This window comes from Sceloporus occidentalis, unplaced genomic scaffold, assembly GCF_023333645.1.
Source record: "Sceloporus occidentalis isolate IW3139 unplaced genomic scaffold, rSceOcc1.0.p SCAF_1, whole genome shotgun sequence".
NCBI classification, from domain to species: domain Eukaryota; kingdom Metazoa; phylum Chordata; class Lepidosauria; order Squamata; family Phrynosomatidae; genus Sceloporus; species Sceloporus occidentalis.
The window spans coordinates 140,315,562-140,335,362 of record NW_028316981.1 but is presented as its reverse complement, the minus strand read 5'-3'; the positions used below and the strand labels follow the sequence as shown (position 1 = coordinate 140,335,362).

General features: G+C 40.5%; 1 protein-coding gene across 3 annotated transcripts in view; it reads right to left on the bottom strand.

Moving 5' to 3' along the window:
• Nucleotides 1-19,801, bottom strand: part of RPTOR (regulatory associated protein of MTOR complex 1) — a 539,367-nt gene that overhangs the window by 155,265 nt on the left and 364,301 nt on the right. For all 3 annotated transcript variants that reach the window (XM_089539327.1, XM_089539336.1, XM_089539347.1), the window contains exons 15-20: nt 19,224-19,289; nt 18,843-19,034; nt 16,651-16,791; nt 4,057-4,174; nt 2,263-2,403; nt 315-473 (exon numbers count right to left, since the gene is read on the bottom strand). In XM_089539327.1, the coding sequence (XP_089395453.1) occupies nt 315-473; nt 2,263-2,403; nt 4,057-4,174; nt 16,651-16,791; nt 18,843-19,034; nt 19,224-19,289 (817 nt within the window). The remainder of the gene's footprint in view (nt 1-314; nt 474-2,262; nt 2,404-4,056; nt 4,175-16,650; nt 16,792-18,842; nt 19,035-19,223; nt 19,290-19,801) is intronic.

The window sequence follows — 19,801 nt, the reverse complement described above, 5'->3', positions numbered from 1 at the left end:
AGCATCCCCAGCTATGTTGTACCTCAGAATGCTGGAAGCATTTTCAAATTCCAAACATCAATGTATTCTTTTGCCATGATTGTTGTAGGGAAAAAATAATAATCTGTCAGAAAACTGACATATCCTCTCATGCATGGAGCTGCCACTGTTCTACATTCACACATTCCTTTTCAAAAATATGAAGTGAACTCCTGCATTTTCAGTTGCTGTAAGAGCTCTTGCCCTTACAACAAAGTCTGCTTGGAACTACTCCTCAAAGCCTTCCTGCCCTACAGACTTGGGTGCAGGTGTGGCTTAGAAATGACAAGGCTTACCTATAAGGGAATTCAGTGACGAGTAGGAGCTGACTCTTCTCATCTTGTCAATGGTCTCAAAGGACAGGATATACTCTTCATTCTCAGGGCTGCCCAACGTGCTGCTGGCACTGCTGCTGGTGCTCAAGTTTCCAGGGGAAAATGCAACAGAGCTTCCAGCTGTTGAAGAAATACAAGTTCAAAGACTCTAAAAGAAGCATGTCTACAATAATTACAGTTGCTACACATACATGAACTTGCTCTGTGTCAATGACAGAAAGAGGATGTCTGCATCAGGAAGATAATCCAAAAATTCTATACTTTGTCAGAGCTAAGTATTTATGCTTCATTTGCTTGGAGAATCAGAAAGGCATTCTTGTGGGAAATGACTCTCTCTCTCTCTTTCTAAGCTAAAGCCATCAATTTTTCCTCTGATAGGTGCCATGATGGCATGATATCTGATTGACCTTCTAGGGCACTGGTCTTTCAATAGAACCTAAAGCAATTGCAGTCTAGCCCCAGATCAGCTGTGGGAGTATTACCATCATACTTTTTTCTGAGGAGAAAGGCACTCTTTCTTCCTCTACCTTGACAACTGAACACCCATTGTTGGTGCATTATTTTGCTTTCTCCTACTGGTTTAGAGGAAGAATAGGTGGCTGAATGAAGCAACACATGCTAAGATGATGAAAGAACTCTGAGGAAGCAGGCACCTTTTGACTAAAGTGGAGCACCAAATGAATATTCAATGACACGCCATAGTAGAATCTGGCCCAGCTTTACTTTTCACGTTGGCTGAAAAACAGCATTGTACTCTGCCTTGATCTCCCTCTCTCAATCACTGAACACATCATGTATCACTGGTCTCCATTACCTAAGCAGAGGATAGGAGGCTACCTTCTGACATGTTGTAGAACATTGTTCTAGGGTGAAATGAAAGCAAAAATTGCTGACTAATAGGCAAGATGAAGTTATTTTTCTTGTTTGTGTTCTGAACACCCACATAGGAAAGCAGTAATAAGCTACAGACATAGATCTTTGCAACGTGAGAATGTTCCAATAAATATCTGAGGTATTTATGAGGTGAAGAAAGTTCTGAGAGTCTTGCCAAACACTTGCCTCAGCCTCACACCTAACCATCCCTACATAGAGAAAAGCATTAAAAACAAACCAAAAGGTTTTTTTTTCATAGAAGGGAATATAGGGAAAGTCTGTATCATGAAGAGTCAATGTGGTCTGGTTGTCTGATTGTTGGACTAAGATTCTGGAGATCAGGGTTTGATTCCCAGGTCGGTCATGAAACCCATTGTGTGGCCTTGGGCAAGTCACATACTCTCAGCCTTAGGGGAAGGCTCCTAAGGAAATCTCTTCTGAACAAATTTTGCCAAGAAGGCCCCATGATAGTTTTGCCTTAGGGCTGCCATAAGTCAAAAATGACTTGAAGGCACATAGCAACAAACAATAGTATGGTTACAATATACATACATGCTGGTTCAGTGAGGTTTGCTCTGGAATTTGACAAAATGCAGCATGAAGAGCTGCTGGATGAGGGGAGGAATTGCTAAAAATCAGGTGGAACCATCTTGTGCCAGAAAACCTATTTACAAAAGGACCTCTGCCAGTTTTTAGTTGATCAACCCCTCTCACTTACAGTGGACTCCTCATTTTCTTATGGATAATCCCCATATCCTATCCTGATGTTTTCTGGGTGGAGGGCTGGGGGCTGCAATGGGGGTTGGATGGGGACAAGGGCGTTTTTGTAAATTCATTTTTTTTTATGGTTCTCTGGCGCTAACCCTATGTCATTCCATTCACTAATGGTGTCTGGAAATACTGCCATTTCATTATAGACACTGAATTGCCTCATTCCTGCTATGACTGCTAACTGTCATATGACTATGATCTAAGAAAAAAGAGGAGAAGGGAGAGAGGATGAAAATAAAAAGGAGATTGTGAAAAACCATCTTACATTCCTCATTCAAGCTGAGATTCTGCAGAGACTTATTCAAGTTCCTTGCTGTGGTGACTGCTCGGATATTCCCATAGGAGCTGACAGAACGGAGTTTAGGTGTGCATGGGCTGTCTCGCACTGGAGTCAGGCTTCCACCCTCTAAGGAGCAACATTATTATTTGTCCACACAAATAACAGAAATGAGAAAACAGTTCCGCTATGATGGGGAAGGAAAAACATTTTTAAATAAGCAATTGTCCCAATAAAATAACAGCTATAACTGCTGGGTACTGAAGAAAAGCTGTCAGGTTCATTTCCTTCATCATCCTTCTGAAATGCAACAGCAGGAACATGACTTTCTGTGTTGTGAAAGTATGATTTTGACCTACCTTTTCAACAAAGTGACCTAAATTTGAATTAAAGGGGATATTAATGGAGAAGAAATCTTACAAGCAGTAGGTAAAACTGAGATGCTGTTTCCATCTGCTCATTTAAGAAAGCATGGAAATTTACTGATTGCTGCCGTGCCACCTCTATTAATGTTAATGAGTTACAAGACAGCTCCATAAAAACACCACTGAACTGAAGTTGAAGTGTGTGTTGGTGAGGTATGAGTCTAGGTACCATACTTGTAATAAAAGGTCAAGAAAGGCTTAAAGATCTTTTCCCTAGCCAGAGCTTTAGTTATGTTAGGTGAGTGTTTGCAATTTCAGTACGTTTGACTTATTTCTCATTTCTCCCTTAAGAAACATCCTGTTAGAATTTGTGCTATACAGTAGTCTTCACATTCTGTATCAGAGATAGTTGTTTCCATTATGAAGACAGTTTCTATACATTTTATTTACATAGCATCTTGCACTTTTTCAAAATAAATAAAGGTGACATGTAACCATATGGAATATTTTCTGCATCAGCTACAAGAGGCAAGGGGATAGGGGAGTAGGTTTTCATATTTTTAATGCAATCCACTTTTTCAGACAAACCAGCTATTAAATTACGCATTGCAGGAGACAACTGTGCTTTCATCTAAATGATCTGACAAGTAGAGGTTCCAGTGTCCCCAGAGATTATCCAGGATATTTAATATTTAAGATGACATTTTCATGAAATAAAAGGGCAGCAACAATTTGCCTATTTTTTTAACTTCTCAAATGAAGGAAATTCCTAAAGAGAAAAAATAAATAAAAGGAGCAGAAATGAAAAGAATTAAAGTCCTTGAACTTCACACAGAATTAGGTTTTTGGGACTACACACTCTTTACACAATATTGCATGCTATTGTCCAATATTTCTCAAAAACAGGGATGAAAGAACAAAGGAAATGAATTGATAGCAGCAGTATCAAAACACTGGTCATGCCAGAATTTAGGAAACAATTTAGGTACATCTTAAAAGATGGGTTCAAGTTCATGGGCTTCATCCAACCATGGTTTGACATCACATTAGTGAGCAACGAGCCCATATGCCCACCTGTTTATAGCTTTCATACTTATACATGTTCTTTGGCTTCCTGTATTGCAGAAACATAAACAGATTGCCTTCCGTATCACTGGAAAACAGGATTTGATTCTGGCTTTCAATTCTGTTTTGGAGAGTGAGTGTGAATCAGAGTGCACTGAGTATGATGTAGCATGGTAGTTCATGCTAAACAGTAAACCAGGAAGGAACTCATGATGCACCTGGGAAGGAGAAAGCCTGGGGGTTGTTCATGTAACACCAAGCCATAATTTGATGTTGTAATCAAGCGAATAAACTCCCCTCCTTTGTAGAATTATCTTTCTTTCGTCCCTCCTCCACAAAAGTGATGTAGTACCTGGAGCAGCTGGTGAAGGTAGTGTATAGTTCTTTTCTTCTTCCATAAATTGCAAGGCAACAGTGCAGAAATTACTTTCATACTGGATCACAAGGTGACTCAATGCTACCACCAGCTCCTGTAGAGAGGCAAAGAAGAAAAACAGGCCTCTAAAAACTATATCAAATAATTGACTGCAAAGTACTCTCATCACTGTAAAAGCAGAGTCTAGAAACATCTCAGAAAGAAGACAATAGTATACCTCTAATCAAATGTCAAAGTTCAAGGAATATTTGCTGAAGTGCTGTGCTTCTTACTAGACAACTAAAGCAACCTATGTAGTGCATAGTTCTGGACAAAGCAGTTAAGCCTTGAAAATAAAACACCAGTCTCGTCCACCTAAACCAGGGGTCTAGGGGCTAAATATAATTCCTGGAGGCTGCACTCTTTGGTTATGGGAAAGGGCCACATTTCCCTTAAAAATACCTCTAGACTGTGTTCCCTTATGTGACGCTTCTGCAAGCATGACTGTGCTTTAAAACAAAGTGTGCCTCTTTGGTAGCATGGTGTAACCTTTTTGGTTGCATGGTAGTGATTTTAGTGGCAAAGGGGTGGGGATGGGTTGAAGCTATGCAATGTGGGTGCACCAGTGGTCTGCATATTGTCTACACCAGAACTAAAGACTGAGACTTACACAGACATCTATACTTTGTCATTGTAATTGTTTGAATTATAGTGTCAATATGCTATTTTATTGGGGCCATAAATTGGATGGAGAAGGGGAAAGAGTGCTGTTGTTGTTAACTTCCCTCGAGTTGGCTTTGACTCATGGAAACCCTGTGAATGAAACACCTCCAAGCTCCTCTGCCCTCAGCTGCCCTACTCAGATCCCACAGGCTCAGGACTATGGCCTCCTTGAATATCCATATTGTATCTGGTCTTCCTCTCTTTTTACTGCCCTCCACCTTTCCTAGCATGAGTGTCTTTTCTAGCGAATCATCTCTGCTTATGATGTGACCAAAGTATGACAACCTCAATTTAGTCATCTTAGCTTCCAGGGAGAGTTCACGCTTGATCTGTTCTAGAAGTCTTTTCTGCTAGTATTACGGTGTCATCTGTGTTAAGGTTACTGCTGGTTTTAATTCTCTCAGCAGTAAACCTTATGGTCACGACAACCTTGTCTATTCCCTTGTAAGTAAAATAACATCCAGGAAGACAAAGGTTCATAAAAGAACTTTCTTTTACTATAAACAGCAGAAAATGCAACAGCTTTAACAGACTTTCTTCAACCAGAGACTTAAGCAGAGAGAGAGCTTAACTGCCATTTTACCTTAGACATAGTAGTGGGAGAGAAGGGGCATGGCTTAAAGCCTATTTGTCTGATCACTGAATGAGAACACAAAAGTTCTACTCCACAGAATATTATTTTTTATTCTTAACACATACTTGTAAATAAGGCACAGAATCTTCATAAGCCAAATCTCTAACAATCTGCATATCCTAGATATCCCAGATTGTGGATTCCTTCCTCTGATCTTTAGTACTCCTTCCTCCATATCTAAATCTGCTCTGCATCTTATATTTTCCGCATACAAGTTGAATAGATAGGGTGACAGAATGCAGCCTTGTCTGACCCCTTTTCCGATTGGGAACCATTCTGTTTCTCTGGATTCTGTTCTGATGCTAGCCTTCCACCTTGAGTACAACAACCAATCATCATCCAGCTTCAGAGGGAGAGCGGCAGGCCAGCTTCATCAGGGCTAGCGCAGAGTAAGATGAACAGCCCTCCCTCTAGCCCATCTGCCATGGCCACGGCCCCAGCGGGAGAGACAAACCAATGAACTTGACCACTTCCCCACCACCATTCCCTTATCCTTTTGTGTCATGTCTTTTTAGATTGTAAGCCTGAGGGCAGGGAACTGTCTAATTAAAAAAAATTGTAAGCCACACTGAGAGCCTTTGTGGCTGAAGAGCGAGCGGGCTATAAATATTCTAAATAAATAAACCAAATGAAATGGTACACTCACTTCTTTAATATAATTCCATAGTTTTTCATGATCTATACAGTCAAAGGGTTTACTGTAGTCTATAACGCACATGCAAAATTTCTTCTGGAATTTCCTGGTGCACTCCATTATGCAGCATATGTTTGTAGTGTGATCCCTAGTGCCTCTTCTAGCTTGCACCTCTGGAATTTCTTGCTCCATATATGGTAGGAATCTCTGTTACAAAATTTTAAGTATGGCTTTGCTTTCATGGGAGATTAGTGCAATGGTACTGTAGTTACTGCACTCTTTAGTGTCTCCTTTTTTAGGAATGAGAATTTATATTGATCATTTCTGTGTGCCATTGTTTTGTTTTCCATATTTGTTCACAGATTTTAGTTAGAACTGAAGTAAATTATTTTTCTGTACATTGCAGCAGTTCTATTGGTATGTCATCTGTTCCTGGTGATTTGTTCTTCCTAACTGCTTGGAGTGCCACTTTTACTTCACTTTCCAAATTTGGGGTTCATCTTCATCTTGGGATTCTCTTTCCTATGTGTCATTCATCCTTTCATGCTTCCATTTTTTAAAAAAATCTTGGTCATATTTTATGTTCTGATGATCAAATATCATTCCTATTCTTGGTTTAAATTTTACTTTGAGTTCCTGGATCTTGTGGATGAGGTCTCTTGTTCTCCCTACTTTGTTGTTGGCTTCTATTTCACTGAATTGTTTATTACAATAATTCTCTTTGTCCTTGTGCACTAATGGCTGAAGACTTGTACTTATGATCTCTGAAAAATATAGTTACCCTTCACATTTTTAAAACTCAAAACTCATGGCATTTATTAGTCCTAAATTGAAAATACATTCCAGACAGGAGTTTAAACCCTACTCAGTATGTTGTCATGTTATTGTTTTGAACCTATCTTGCTGTCTTGTTCTCTTGACATGGGAGTTAAGACACCTCTTAATATAGAAATATAGCTCACTGCTATAGAATATATACTTTTATGAAAACACATGGAAAACATTACTTTGAAAATGACTATGTTCTCTATTGCCACTGATAAGAGTTTACAGATGTTGGAAGTACTGAAGGGTCTTGTCTGAGAAAAGTATGGGGATGACTAATGCAGACACTATTTTCCATGTAGACATGTATGGAAGTCTTGTTTTATGGGAACTGGCTCCAAAGTTTCAAAGATTAACATTCCTGCCTTGATTAGACCCACGGGACTCATGTTTTCTCTTCTGATATTGGAGGCAGACAAGGAATTATCCAATAACTGTGTGTGTTTGTGTAAAAATATTATTTAAGCAATAATCTCTATTCCACATTCTAAATCAGAGTTGCATATTTCTCAATGAAACCTAGCAAGACCAAGACCAAGACCATTAAGAATTGCTTCTCTCCTCAATTTAATCTCTTCAGCAAAGACCCATTATTGGGTACTAGTGTTCTGGCATTGACACCACATACATCTCCTCTATTCCTTTCCTCATACCCACACAAAATACAGCAATGCTTGTGACATATTATCCTTTTTGCAATAATACAGTATAAAGCTTCTCTACTGTGACCATCTTTTTTTGTTTTTTTAAAAAAGGGCAGAAAAACCAGTCTTATGAAACCAGCTTTCTGACAAATTTAATACCTATCTGTCACTTTGAGTGGGGATGGGGGCTCTTTTTTATACTTGCCTTGCTGAAGCATTGATTTTACCTTCACATTAGGGTGAAGACCTGAAGAAAGCTGGAGCATTTGGCTCCAAAATAAATGTTTTGCAACAAAAGGTCCTTTATTCTTGGCCAGGCTCCTCTGACTCTTGGATTTAGTTCAGTATTGTCAAACTGATACATTCAGCCCTCTGTATCGACCGATTCTGCATCAAACATCTCAGTCAAACATCCACAGCAGCAATTTTTTAAAAAAATCCAAAGAGCAAACCTTGATTTTGCAATTTTATACAAGGGACAACATTTACTACGTCATTGTATATAATGGGACTTGAGCACCACAGATTTTGGTATCCAAAATTTTAGACGTTGTATATTCTTATTGGAAACGCTGAACCAGATGTTAGGCCATAACTCCATTCCATCCACACGTCTCCTACAGGACATCTTGAATATTATTAAACAGAAGGAGCCTGACACAAGACAACTAGGCCACAATTTAGATCTGAAGCCCTGCTCATCAATGATTCCACTATGCCCGACAGAAATGCCATGGTTTATTGTGAAAACTGCAGAGCTGCTGTCTCAAAGAAAGGCATCAAATCTGATATTTGGTAAATGGGAACATGGTTAGCTTAGTCGGGGGAGTACAACCCACTATGCATTTTCCATGAAAAAAGCAAAATTTTGTGGTCCTGGATGTAGAATTTTGCAGTGTCAGAACATCAGCTTCTGCCAAGAACTAAGACAAATTATACTTACATAGGAGAATGGGAAAGGTATATCACTGCTTTTTTTATTAACAGCCACAGGTAGACTAAAGGTAAAGGTTTTCTCTTGACATGAATATCTAGTTGTAACCGACTGTGGGGGTGGTGCTCATCTCCATTACCAAGCCGAGGGAGCCAGCGTGTCCAAAGATGACTCCGGTGGTCATGTGGCCAGCATGACCACATAGAATGCTGTTACGTTCCCAACTAAGTTGTACCTATTTATCTACTTGCATTTGCATGTTTTCTAGCTGCTAGTTTGGCAAAAGCTGGGACTAGTGACAGGAGCTCATGCCATCATGCAGCACTTGGGGCTCTAACTGCCAGCCTTCAAATCTTCTGATCATCAGAATTGGCATCTTAACCACTATTATTTATTATTATTAATTTATAGTATTTATACCTCACCTTTCAGACAAAAGGCTATCAGAGTGGCTTACATTTTTTAAAATTAGACATTTCCCTGCCCTCAGGCTTACAATCTAAAAAGACAAGACATAAAAGAAGAAGGGAATGGCAGTGGGGAAGGAGAAAAGTCCGGCAGATCTTCTCTCCCTCTCCCACTAAGCTACTGTGTCCCTCACAAGTATACTACCAATCTCCTATTTACACAAACAGGAATTGGAAAAATGAAAGGCATCTTCCCTACAATAAATATGTTAATATTAAGCAGTTCTGGCCACAGTGTTTCTCAGTACTATGAAATGATGAGTATGTCACTGCTCCATAAGAGGAAATGACTGACTTCTTCCTTATATAACCATATCCATCATTCTTCCTTCGACAGGATGGCCACATTTTTTATGGTACACCTGTAGCAAAACAATATTTCATTACGGTGGGTCCTTGTTATCCGCTGGGGTTTGGTTCCGCCCCCCCCCATTAATACCAAAATCCATAGATGCTCAAGTCCCATTATATGCAATGGCATAGTAAAAAGCTGTCCCTTACATAAAATAACAAAATCAAGGTTTGCTTTTTGGATTTTTGAAAACAAATATTTTCAAGCCATAGATAGTTGAATCCGTGCATATGGAGGGCTTACTTTATTTAATTTTGCATACTGTAATGCAAGACACTACAACAGGGCTGAGAATCATGCAGCTATCTAGTTATTTTTGCATTGCAAATCTCAGCAACCCCAGCCAGCATAACTAATATAAGGGATGCTGGAAGCAGGAGCCTAACAAGATCTGGAGAACCACATGATTCTCACCCCTGCTCTGCTATAAAAATAGTAAGGAATAGAAGAGCATCATAGAATCATAGAGTTGGAAGAGACCACTAGGGCCATCCAGTCCAACCCCCTGCCATGCAGGAAATCCAAATCAAAGCATCCCTGACAGATGGCCATCCAGCCTCTGTTTAAAGACCTCCAAGGAAGGAGACTCTATCACCCTCCGAGGGAGTGCATTCCACTGTCGAACAGCCCTTACTGTCAGGAAGTTCCTCCTAATGTTGAGGTGGAATCTCTTTTCCTGTAGCTTGCATCCATTGTTCCGGGTTCTGTTCTCTGGAGCAGAAGAAAACAAGCTTGTTCCCTCCTCAATATGACATCCCTTCAAATATTTAAATAGCGCTATCATATCACCTCTTAACCTTCTTTTCTCCAGGCTAAACATCCCCAGCTCCCTAAGTCGTTCCTCATATGACATGGTTTCCAGACCCTTCACCATTTTTGTCGCCCTCCTTTGGACACGCTCCAGTTTCTCAATGTCCTTTCTGAATTGTGGCGCCCAGAACTGGACACAATATTCTAGGTGGGGCCTGACCAAAGCAGAATACAGTGGCACTATTACTTCTCTTGATCTAGACACTATACTTTTATTGATGCAGCCTAAAATTGCATTGGCCTTTTTAGCTGCTGCATCACACTGTTGACTCATGTTCAACTTGTGGTCTACTTGGACTCCTAGATCCCTTTCACACGTAGTTTCATTCAGCCAGGTGTCCCCCATCCTATCTATATTTGTGCATTTTATTTTTCCGCCCTAAGTGCAATACCTTACATTTCTCCGTGTTGAATTTAATTTTGTTAACTGTGGCCCAGCTTTCTAGTCTATTCAGGTCATTTGGAATCTTGGTCCTGTCCTTTGGGGTATTAGCTATTCCTCCTAATTTGGTGTCATCTGCAAATTTGATAAGTATGCTCCCAATTCTGTCATCCAGGTCATTGATAAAGATGTTGAATAACACTGGGCCCAGGACAGAGCCCTGTGGGACCCCACTGGTCACTTCTCTCCAGGATGAAAAAGAGCCATTGTTGAGCCCTTTGGGTTCGGCCGGTCAACCAGTTACAAATCCATGTAACAGTTGCCTTGTCTAGCCCACATTTTACAAGCTTGTATGCAGAATGTCATGGGAAACCTTGTGAAAGGCCTTACTGAAATCAAGATATACTATATCCACAGCATTCCCTTCATCTACCAAGCTGGTAATTTTATCAAAGAAAGAGATTAGATTTGTCTGGCATGACTTGTTTCTCTGAAACCCATGTTGAGTTTTTGTGATTATGGAATTGCCCTCTAGATGTTCACAGACACTTTGTTTAATGATCTGCTCTAGAATCTTTCCTGGGATTGATGTCAGATTAACTGGACGATAATTGTTGGGATAGTCTTTTTTTCCCTTTTTGAAGATGGGGACAACGTTTGCCCTCCTCCAGTCTGCTGGGACTTCTCCTGTTTTCCAGGAGTTTTCAAAGATTATTGCTAATGGCTCTGATATTACATTTGCCAGTTCTTTTAATATCCTTGGATGTAGTTCATCTGGTCCTGGAGACTTAAATTCATTTAGATTAACAAGGTGTTCCTCTACTATCTCTTTATTTATTCTGTGCTGAAATTCCCCTATTCTGTCCTCTGCTCCATTATCCTCAGGTTGAGCACCCTTTTCCTTTTTTGAGAAGACTGAGGCAAAGAAGGTGTTGAGTAATTCTGCCTTTTCTCTGTCCCCTGTTAACATTTTGCCATCCTCTCGACACAGTGGCCCTACCATTTCCTTCTTCTTACTTTTGCTGTGGATATATCCAAAAAAACCCTTTTTGTTGTCTTTAACCTCTCTAGCAAGCCTGAGTTCATTCTGCGCTTTAGCTTTTCTGACTATACCCCTACACATGCCTGCTATTTCTTTGAATTCCTTTTTCGTGATTTCCCCCTTTTTCCATTTCTTATACATGTTCCGTTTCAAACTTAGCTCGGTTGAAAGTTCCTTAGTCATCCATCCTGGTTTCTTGAGACTTCTCCCGTTTTTCTTTCTCACTGGAACTGTTTGAAATTGTGCCTTCAGTATCTCCCTTTTGAGAAATTCCAATCCGTCCTGAACTCCTTTATCTTTTAGTACTTCTTACCATGGAATCGCCCTCAATACTTCTCTAAGTTTACTGAAATTCGCTCTCCTAAAGTCTAGAATGTGTGTTTGACTATGCCTGGCTTCTCCTCTCCATTGTATAACAAACTCCAGGAGAACATGGTCACTTCCACCTAAGGATCCCACCACTTGCACCCCATTAACCAAGTCATCCTTGTTGGTTAGGATCAGATCTAAAATAGCTGACCCCCTTGTTGCCTCTTCCACCTTTTGGACCATGAAATTGTCTTCCAGGCAAGTGAGGAATTTGCTAGACCTTGAGGATTTTGCTGAGTTTGACTTCCAGCAAATATCAGGATAGTTGAAGTCGCCCATCACTACTACATCTCTCTTTTCTGTGTGGTCATCTGTTCTAGAAAGATATCATCCAATTCCTCAATCTGACTTGGGGGTCTGTAGTAGACTCCCACCGTAACATCCTTGTTGTTTCCCTCCCCTTTAATTTTTATCCAGATGCTCTCCACCTGGCTTCCATGATTGATGTCCTGGATCTCTTCACTGGTGGAAATATCTCTGACATATAGTGCTATTCCTCCTCCTTTCCTGTTTAACCTATTTCTCTTAAAAAGGTTATAGCCCTCTATTTCCACATTCCAATTATGAGACTCATCCCACCATGTTTCAGTAATGCCTATTATATCATATTTGCTTTGTTGTACTAGAAGTTCGAGTTCATCTTGCTTATTTCCCATGCTCTGTGCATTAGTGTAGAGACATCGCAGACCATGGGTCCCATTTACTTGCTGCTTGTGCAAGTTTTTTTGCCTCCCACTGTTGGGTCCTTGCACTGTTTGCCTTGTTTCCTCTATGCCAGTTTGACTATTTTCTCCAGCCCTTTTGCCTTCCTTAATAAATTCTCCTTTCCCCACGGAACTCAGTTTAAAGCCCTCCTGATCAAACAGGGAAAATGGCTCCCATTTTCAAAGAAAATAACAAAAACAACAAGAGATTCTGCAGAATGTTTATGTGTTGGCAATAAAGGCTGAGACAACTAATCTCATTTCCTTTTCCTCCTCCAAACGAAAACGGTGCTATAGAAGCCTGACAGCTTGCTGCTGATAGATATCGTTTTTCTTTGGCATTCAGTAGCATACTTTCCAATGGTGGATATGTTGCCAGGTCTAAAATAATCCTTTAAAAATGCTTGGTCTTTCATTATTGTGTTATACGATGCCCTTTTCTGTTTCAAAGGGATTTCTCATACTGTCCAGCAAATGAAATGCCACACTGATAACGACCTCATGTCTGTCCTCACTGGGAGAAATGAAGCATCCTGACGTTCAAGCTTGTCAAGCAATAGAATTCTGAGTCTTAGATTGATGTCCTTTGGGAGCTGTGATGTTAAAGGGACCCATGGTGCTCCTGCCATCAGCTCAAGGGCCACTTTCCTGCAACCACCCCACTCCACCTCTTGTAGTCAAGTGTCCTCTGAGTGATGAGTAATATTCTAAGTGATGAGTTTAATTGTATTTCCTCCAATACAGGAAAGGAGCAACACAATGTTATTCTTTAGGCTGAAAACACAAAGCCAAGTGCAAACTGACATTTATGCAAGTCTCTCAGGAAATGGAAAGAGAAAGCGATTGACATGACAGGACTTGTCATTCAATGTGTGTGTGTTGAGGGGGGGGGGAGGGAACCTGAGAAGCAGCCAGCCAGTATGACCTCAGGAGTGGAATAGCAATGATGACATATACCACCAGACTCCTGAGATCCTTAAAAGGCTCTCTAGGCAATAATCCTTTCATTACACATTTTTCTTGCAAGAGCAGTGCCAATTTCCTCCTTATTTAAAGGAATTTTATATGGATGAATCAATGCTTTTTAGGGGAAATGGCACCTGCTAGAAGATGAAATAGTTTCAGCTGCCAAATATTCACAACGGCCAAAAACAAGCAAGTAACCTAATACTTCTTTCCCTGACACTCCAGAATTTCTTTTTAGTAGGTGTGCTGAAAGAAGAGATTAAAACAATGGAAAATGAATGAGTGGTGGGGCCATGTGGAGCCAGAATATCAAGATTCCCGTGTTATCAGTTTTATGATATCAGTCCCATTGGCTTATAGGCAAAGATAATACAGAAAGATGCAAGAAAAGCTTGTCTGCATAAACAGCTGTGCGTGAGGCTCATGTACCAGGAACATAAGCTAAATGCAGGAAACAAAGCAAATCTGAAGACAGACAACCATCAGTACTTGTACACAAAATTTTCATGTTGCTTTTCATGCCTCCCCCAAAGATGATCTACAGCAGTGGCCTCCAAACTATGCCCTTTAAGAGATTTTGGACATCAGCTGTCAGAATCCATGACTGTTGGCCAACATGGCTGAGGCTTCTCGGAGCTGTCCAAAATCTCTTAAAGGGCACAATTTGGGAACCACTGATCTACAGGATGTCAGCTTGTGGCCATGTCACGTTTTGCTTTATTGCTTAATGCTGTCAGATGAGAACTTCAAAAGTAATGTATTTAAACAGTGCTCTTTCCATGCAGTGTCCATAACTGATGAAGAATAAGCATATTCTAGAATAAGACTGCCAATTTTTAAAATAAGACACAACTAGGAATCCTAAATTATCCTTAGATGACTTTACCAAGGCTATTTGTGTATCAATTTTTAGAATTATTTTTTTTTTTAAAAAAGGGTCATTAAATGGTTTCTCCTGTCTTACAAAATCACTATGGAATTTGTAACAAAGTCAGGGCATAGTTAACTAGGCTTTATTCATGTGTGTTATCTGTACAATAATTTTCAGGGAAAATGTTTCATAGTCTTTATTTTTAAATACCTGGAAGGTTTGATAAAATTTTCATGTTATTAAACTGAATTTTAATTTGAATATAGAGTTAACATACTTTAACTCAGGTTTGAAGTTAAACATAAATAAGTAATCTGACAATTTGTCTATGCTAAGCTTCCATTATTTAATGTTTAGAATTAGTTGTAGCTATTTGACTTGGCTTATAATAAGGGTTACCATACATCCTCCTTTTCTTGAACATCCTCCTTTTCCCTCTTTTCAAAGCTAAAATTTCTGTCCATGTGGACTTTCAAAATGTTGGGGATTTTAAAAATGTGTGCTGGCACTTTGCCTCCTGCTTGCTGGCACCACGTATCTACTGCCAAGATCCTGGTCCATGCCCTAGTGATCTCACGACTTGATTACTGTAACATCCTCCTGGCTGGGCTTCCTCTCTCACACCTCCATCATTTAATCTCTGTTCAGCATTCAGCTGCACACATTATCACTTCCACCCACCGCTCTGACCACATCTCTCCTGTGTCAGCATCCCTTCACTGACTCCCCCTCCCTTTCTGCATTCAGTATAAGCTCCTGCTGTCGACATTTAAAGCCCTCCATGGACTGGCCCCTCCTTACTTATCAGACCTTCTTTCTCCTCACCTTCTCACCAGGGCCCTCCGTTCTGGTAGTCAAGGTCTGCTGTCTCAGCCCAGGATTTCCTCTGCCCCATCCTGGATTCACCCCTTTTCACTTGCTGCCTCTCACTCCTGGAACCTTCTTCCCCAAGCAAGAGTCATCACTTCTTTAACCAGCTTCAAAACGGAGTTGAAAACCATCCTGTTCAGAGAACCCTTCCCAAGCATTGCATAATTGTCGCTTACTATTTGATGTTCTTTTGGTGCCTGCTTATCAAACCATTTCCTGTATTGCTATGTACTGTATATGCATTATCCTACTTGAGAGTACGTATTTTCCCTGGAAGATGATTAACCATCCATTATAAAGCCAAGCCCTCCCTCCAGTCCATCTGCCTTGGTCCAGGCCTTGGAGGTAGAGAGGAACTGCTGGACCTCTTAGCCTTTCCCTCCACCACTCTCTTCTCCTTCTGTGTCATGTCTTTTTAGATTGTAAGCCCGAGGGCAGGGAACCGTCTAACTAAAAAGATTGCATGTACAGCGCTGTGTAAATTTACAGCGCTTCATAAATAAAGGTTAATAAATAATAATAATAATAAGTATCACCATGTCAGCTAAATGAAGAGCTTTGCTAGGAGAAAGAACAGAGGCCAACCCAGCTGAATGTTTGGGGAAATATGTGTGGGGAGACTCAGAGGTAGAGCTGAGGGAAAGAGAGACAAAACCAGAAGGGGAAGGTGAGCTAGCTGAATGAGGTACCTGAGGAAGCCTCTGGCCACACGGGTCAAAGGAACAGGGTGGCTTGGTAGAGTTGTTGAGTTGGCTGTCTGAAGAGGTGGAGAAGGGAGAAAGGGAAGGCAAAAATGGTTGCTGTTTAAATACAATGAAGGTTAGGAGTATTTCCACCAGCAATTATCATAGCTTATATAGCAGGTTATTTAAAATGAGAGTAGTCATAGCAATTGGTGGTTTGAAATAATCAGTAAATGTGTCCTCTTTTTTGATTTTGAAAATATGGTAAGCCTACTTGTAATGTTTAATGTTATTGTTTTTTTCAGCATCTGAGAATGGTTATGTGTTGCTCCAGAAAAAAAAAAGAAACCTAGAAAACAAATGGCAAGCTGCAGTCTGAATAGATCAATTAATTGATCATGGATCCATTTAGCTCAGGATTATTTACTCTGACTGGCAAGAGGCCTTTCCCGGCAATGCTAACATGGAGATAACATAGACTGAAAAGTGGTTGATGTGTATACAAAGCATATGCTTGATCACTGACCTATGGACTTTCCCCATTTCCAGTTTATCAAAGTGATGGAACAGCTGCAATGAACAATGACAACTGATTGCAAACAGGAATAACAAACTGAATTGTAGAGTTGTTTGAATAACATGGAGTCAGTAGGACCTACCCCTCCCATCCCTTTGCTATACCTTTCGGACCATGGGACTTCCATCATTGATGAGCTGAGCCAACATCATGGCAACATTATGATCAATAGTAGTAGAATGATCGGTCTGCTCAGCCGAATTGCCCACAAAGGTACCAAGGGCAAAGACTGCAGCACAGCGAACCTGCAAAATAAATATAATTGACTACTGTTGACCAAAGTCAACCTCTTACACCACAGTTGTTATGGGCCTTGAAATATATTCCAGGAACACACAATGAAATCTCCCCTCCCCCCACTTGTTAACAATGCCCAACCATGGTGGGAAAATATGATGTTGGAGCCCTCCTATGAGCCCTGTGTACCCACTGTGAGGCCTCAACCAATGAACAAGCCCACATGATGAAGAAAAATGTAAACATGCCTCAAAGTACATCCAATTTCTCTCAAGCAATAGGAGGTTATTTTTAATGGAAAGCCAAAACCAAGTTCCATGGAGGGGAAAAAGAACTCTGTTGATACTATCAAGAATCCAGCAGAGCTTCAGATGAAACAGAGCCTCTAGGACCAGAGTGCTACTTACATCTGTCAAACTCCTTTCATTAGGACTGCAACCTTAGGATAATCTTTGTCACTTGCACATATTATTCCACCCAGAATGTTATAAGAGAACATTACCATTGTACTGGAATGATAAAGCAATCTGAATTAAGTTTATTATTATTCAAGATATGTTTATTTCACATGGCCAATAGGGCTCAGACCAGGAGTAGGCAACTTGATACCCTTTAGATCTTCTGGAACTTGGGGCTCAACAGACCATCCCTTTGGAGTGGCCTGCAGTCGCCCCTTTCCTAGCCAGATCGAGGTCATGGCAAATACACACCAAAGCCCTGATCTGGTCTTTCCGCAGCACAAAAAGAAGCTGCAAAAAGGGTATCCTAGCTGTAGTGGCAGCAGCTTTTTGCTGCTTTTTTGGTGCAGTGCATGTAAGTGCTGCACCAAAGACGCAGTGTGATGTTGCCTGTCATCTGGTGAGGCGGGTGGTGTGGGGGTGGAGTTGGGGCAGCTGGCATGCGGACGCGACACCCCCATTCTGCCCTGAGGCTGGCGTAAAATGCCGGTCTGTAGAGGGCCTATATCTCCTATAAATCCTAAACATTAGCTAAGTTGGCTGGGTATGACAGCAACAGGTGGCACAGTGATTAAATGCCAGTACTGCAGCCACTCACTCACAAGCCACAAGGTTGTGAGTTCAATCCCAGCCAAGGGCTCCAGGGTCGACTCAGTCTTGCATTCTTCTGAAGTCGCTAAAATGAATACCCAGTTTGTTGGGGACAATTAGCTTACACATTGTAAACCACTTAGGAAGGTCTTAAGTGCACTAATAAACGGTATAGAAATGTACTTGCTATTACTATTGCAACTCTAGTCCAACAGATTTAGAGGGACCAGTTTGGCAAAGGCTGCCCTGAACAGTTAAGTTAGTAAACAGTGCTTGAATACGTTTGATTAATCAAACTGACTAAAACTACAAAGAACTCTTAATTTGAAAGGTGTACATTATTAGCTGGGCAGAATGTTTATCTGTCTGTTATGGTATACACACCCATATGCTTGATTATAGTGTCCTATCTAATGGGACAAAAACAAAGGAGTGGAACAGACAGGCAGGAAAAGTGGCTGGCTCCGTCCTCTTTTAATGTGCACTTGCACTGGTGCATTTATATGCAGCTTTAGGGATAGGGTTAGGATGGATTGCTTCTTTGGGGCATTTATATGCAGGGTCGAAGGTGCGCATTTTCTGGACTAAGTCAGAATATCCCTGTTTCTTCTTGCTCCGAGTTTTAGCCCTGGAGTGTGGCTTCAATCCAGTTTCCACCCACTTTGGAGGTGTCTGTCATCTAAATGCCCTGCCTTCAAAGTGGGTGGAAACCACTTTATTTAACCTGTCTGTTTACTCCATCGATAGTAGTAAGGTTTTGCATTAGATCCATCAACTACCTCTGATATCTCCTCAACAAACACTTCATATTCCCTTTTTACTTTTGCTCTAAAATGCGGTGTTGAAACGTCTTTAATCAGGTTGCACCTCTAATTCACTGAAGGCTTCATAATGTTAGGTGGAGGCTTTCAAAACCTCAGTGCTTATCTTGCAAAAAAGAATGTGTGACCAAATTCAGTGCATGTTCCACTCTTTCTAATGGATGATTATCTTCAAACCTAAAAGATTACCTCTGGGATTGGGTCAGACAGAAGGCTGTAGAGCTTTTCATGGGCACTGTCCCTTACTCCACACCACCTGGCAGAGTCAAAATTTTGCCAGATACGTCCTAAGCAAATAGCTACCCACTGGCGTAGAAGAGGATGTGGGTCATTTAGCTGCTCCAGGCAAATAGCAATCAAGTTCCCTTGAAGACAGGCTTCCTACAACAAAGGAGATAGTGTATGAAATTGTGATGAACTGTTTGCCAAAATATCAACTGTAAGGATGATTTTCTGGGGGGCAGGGAACAATACACAAATTTATAGCAGTAATATCTAAATTTTAAAAACTCAAGATTATTCATGAAGTCAGATGTGGAGTCAACCACCCATCTCCTCTCTTGTACTCACCTGCCCTGTATTGTAGTTGTTGACAATCACTGCCAGGATGAAAGCTGTCATTGTCCTGTGTTCAGCCTGAACAACATATACACAAGAACATTTTTATTTTGCGAGATTGAAGAAAACAAATAAATCTTCATAGTAAAGTTTTAATGGCCTTGCTTCAGGAATGCATGATCCTTGACAACAGAGATGTTGAGAGCCCTCTGATTTAAATATACAAAATGTATGATTTAATGAAAACAAGAAACTGGCCATGAAATCTACACAGCCCTTTTCATGCAATGGCTTCCTTTCGACAAGGAATTAGTTCATTCAGTTTAATATGAATTCAAGCTTTGCAGTGTGAGGGAGATAAGTGCCATTTCAAATTTAAATGTCAACTGTCACAAAACAAAAATTCTAATGCATAACATGCAGACAGAAATATGTCAAAGTAAAGAGACTGCATTAGTTTTTGGTATCCTTCTCTAAAAGAAACCTGGGGGTTTTCTCCTGAATACCTCTGTATTTGCCAAACAATCAACAATACTGGTCCTCTGTGCTTCAATTTAATACATTTAGAGAATAATATAAACATTTTTCAA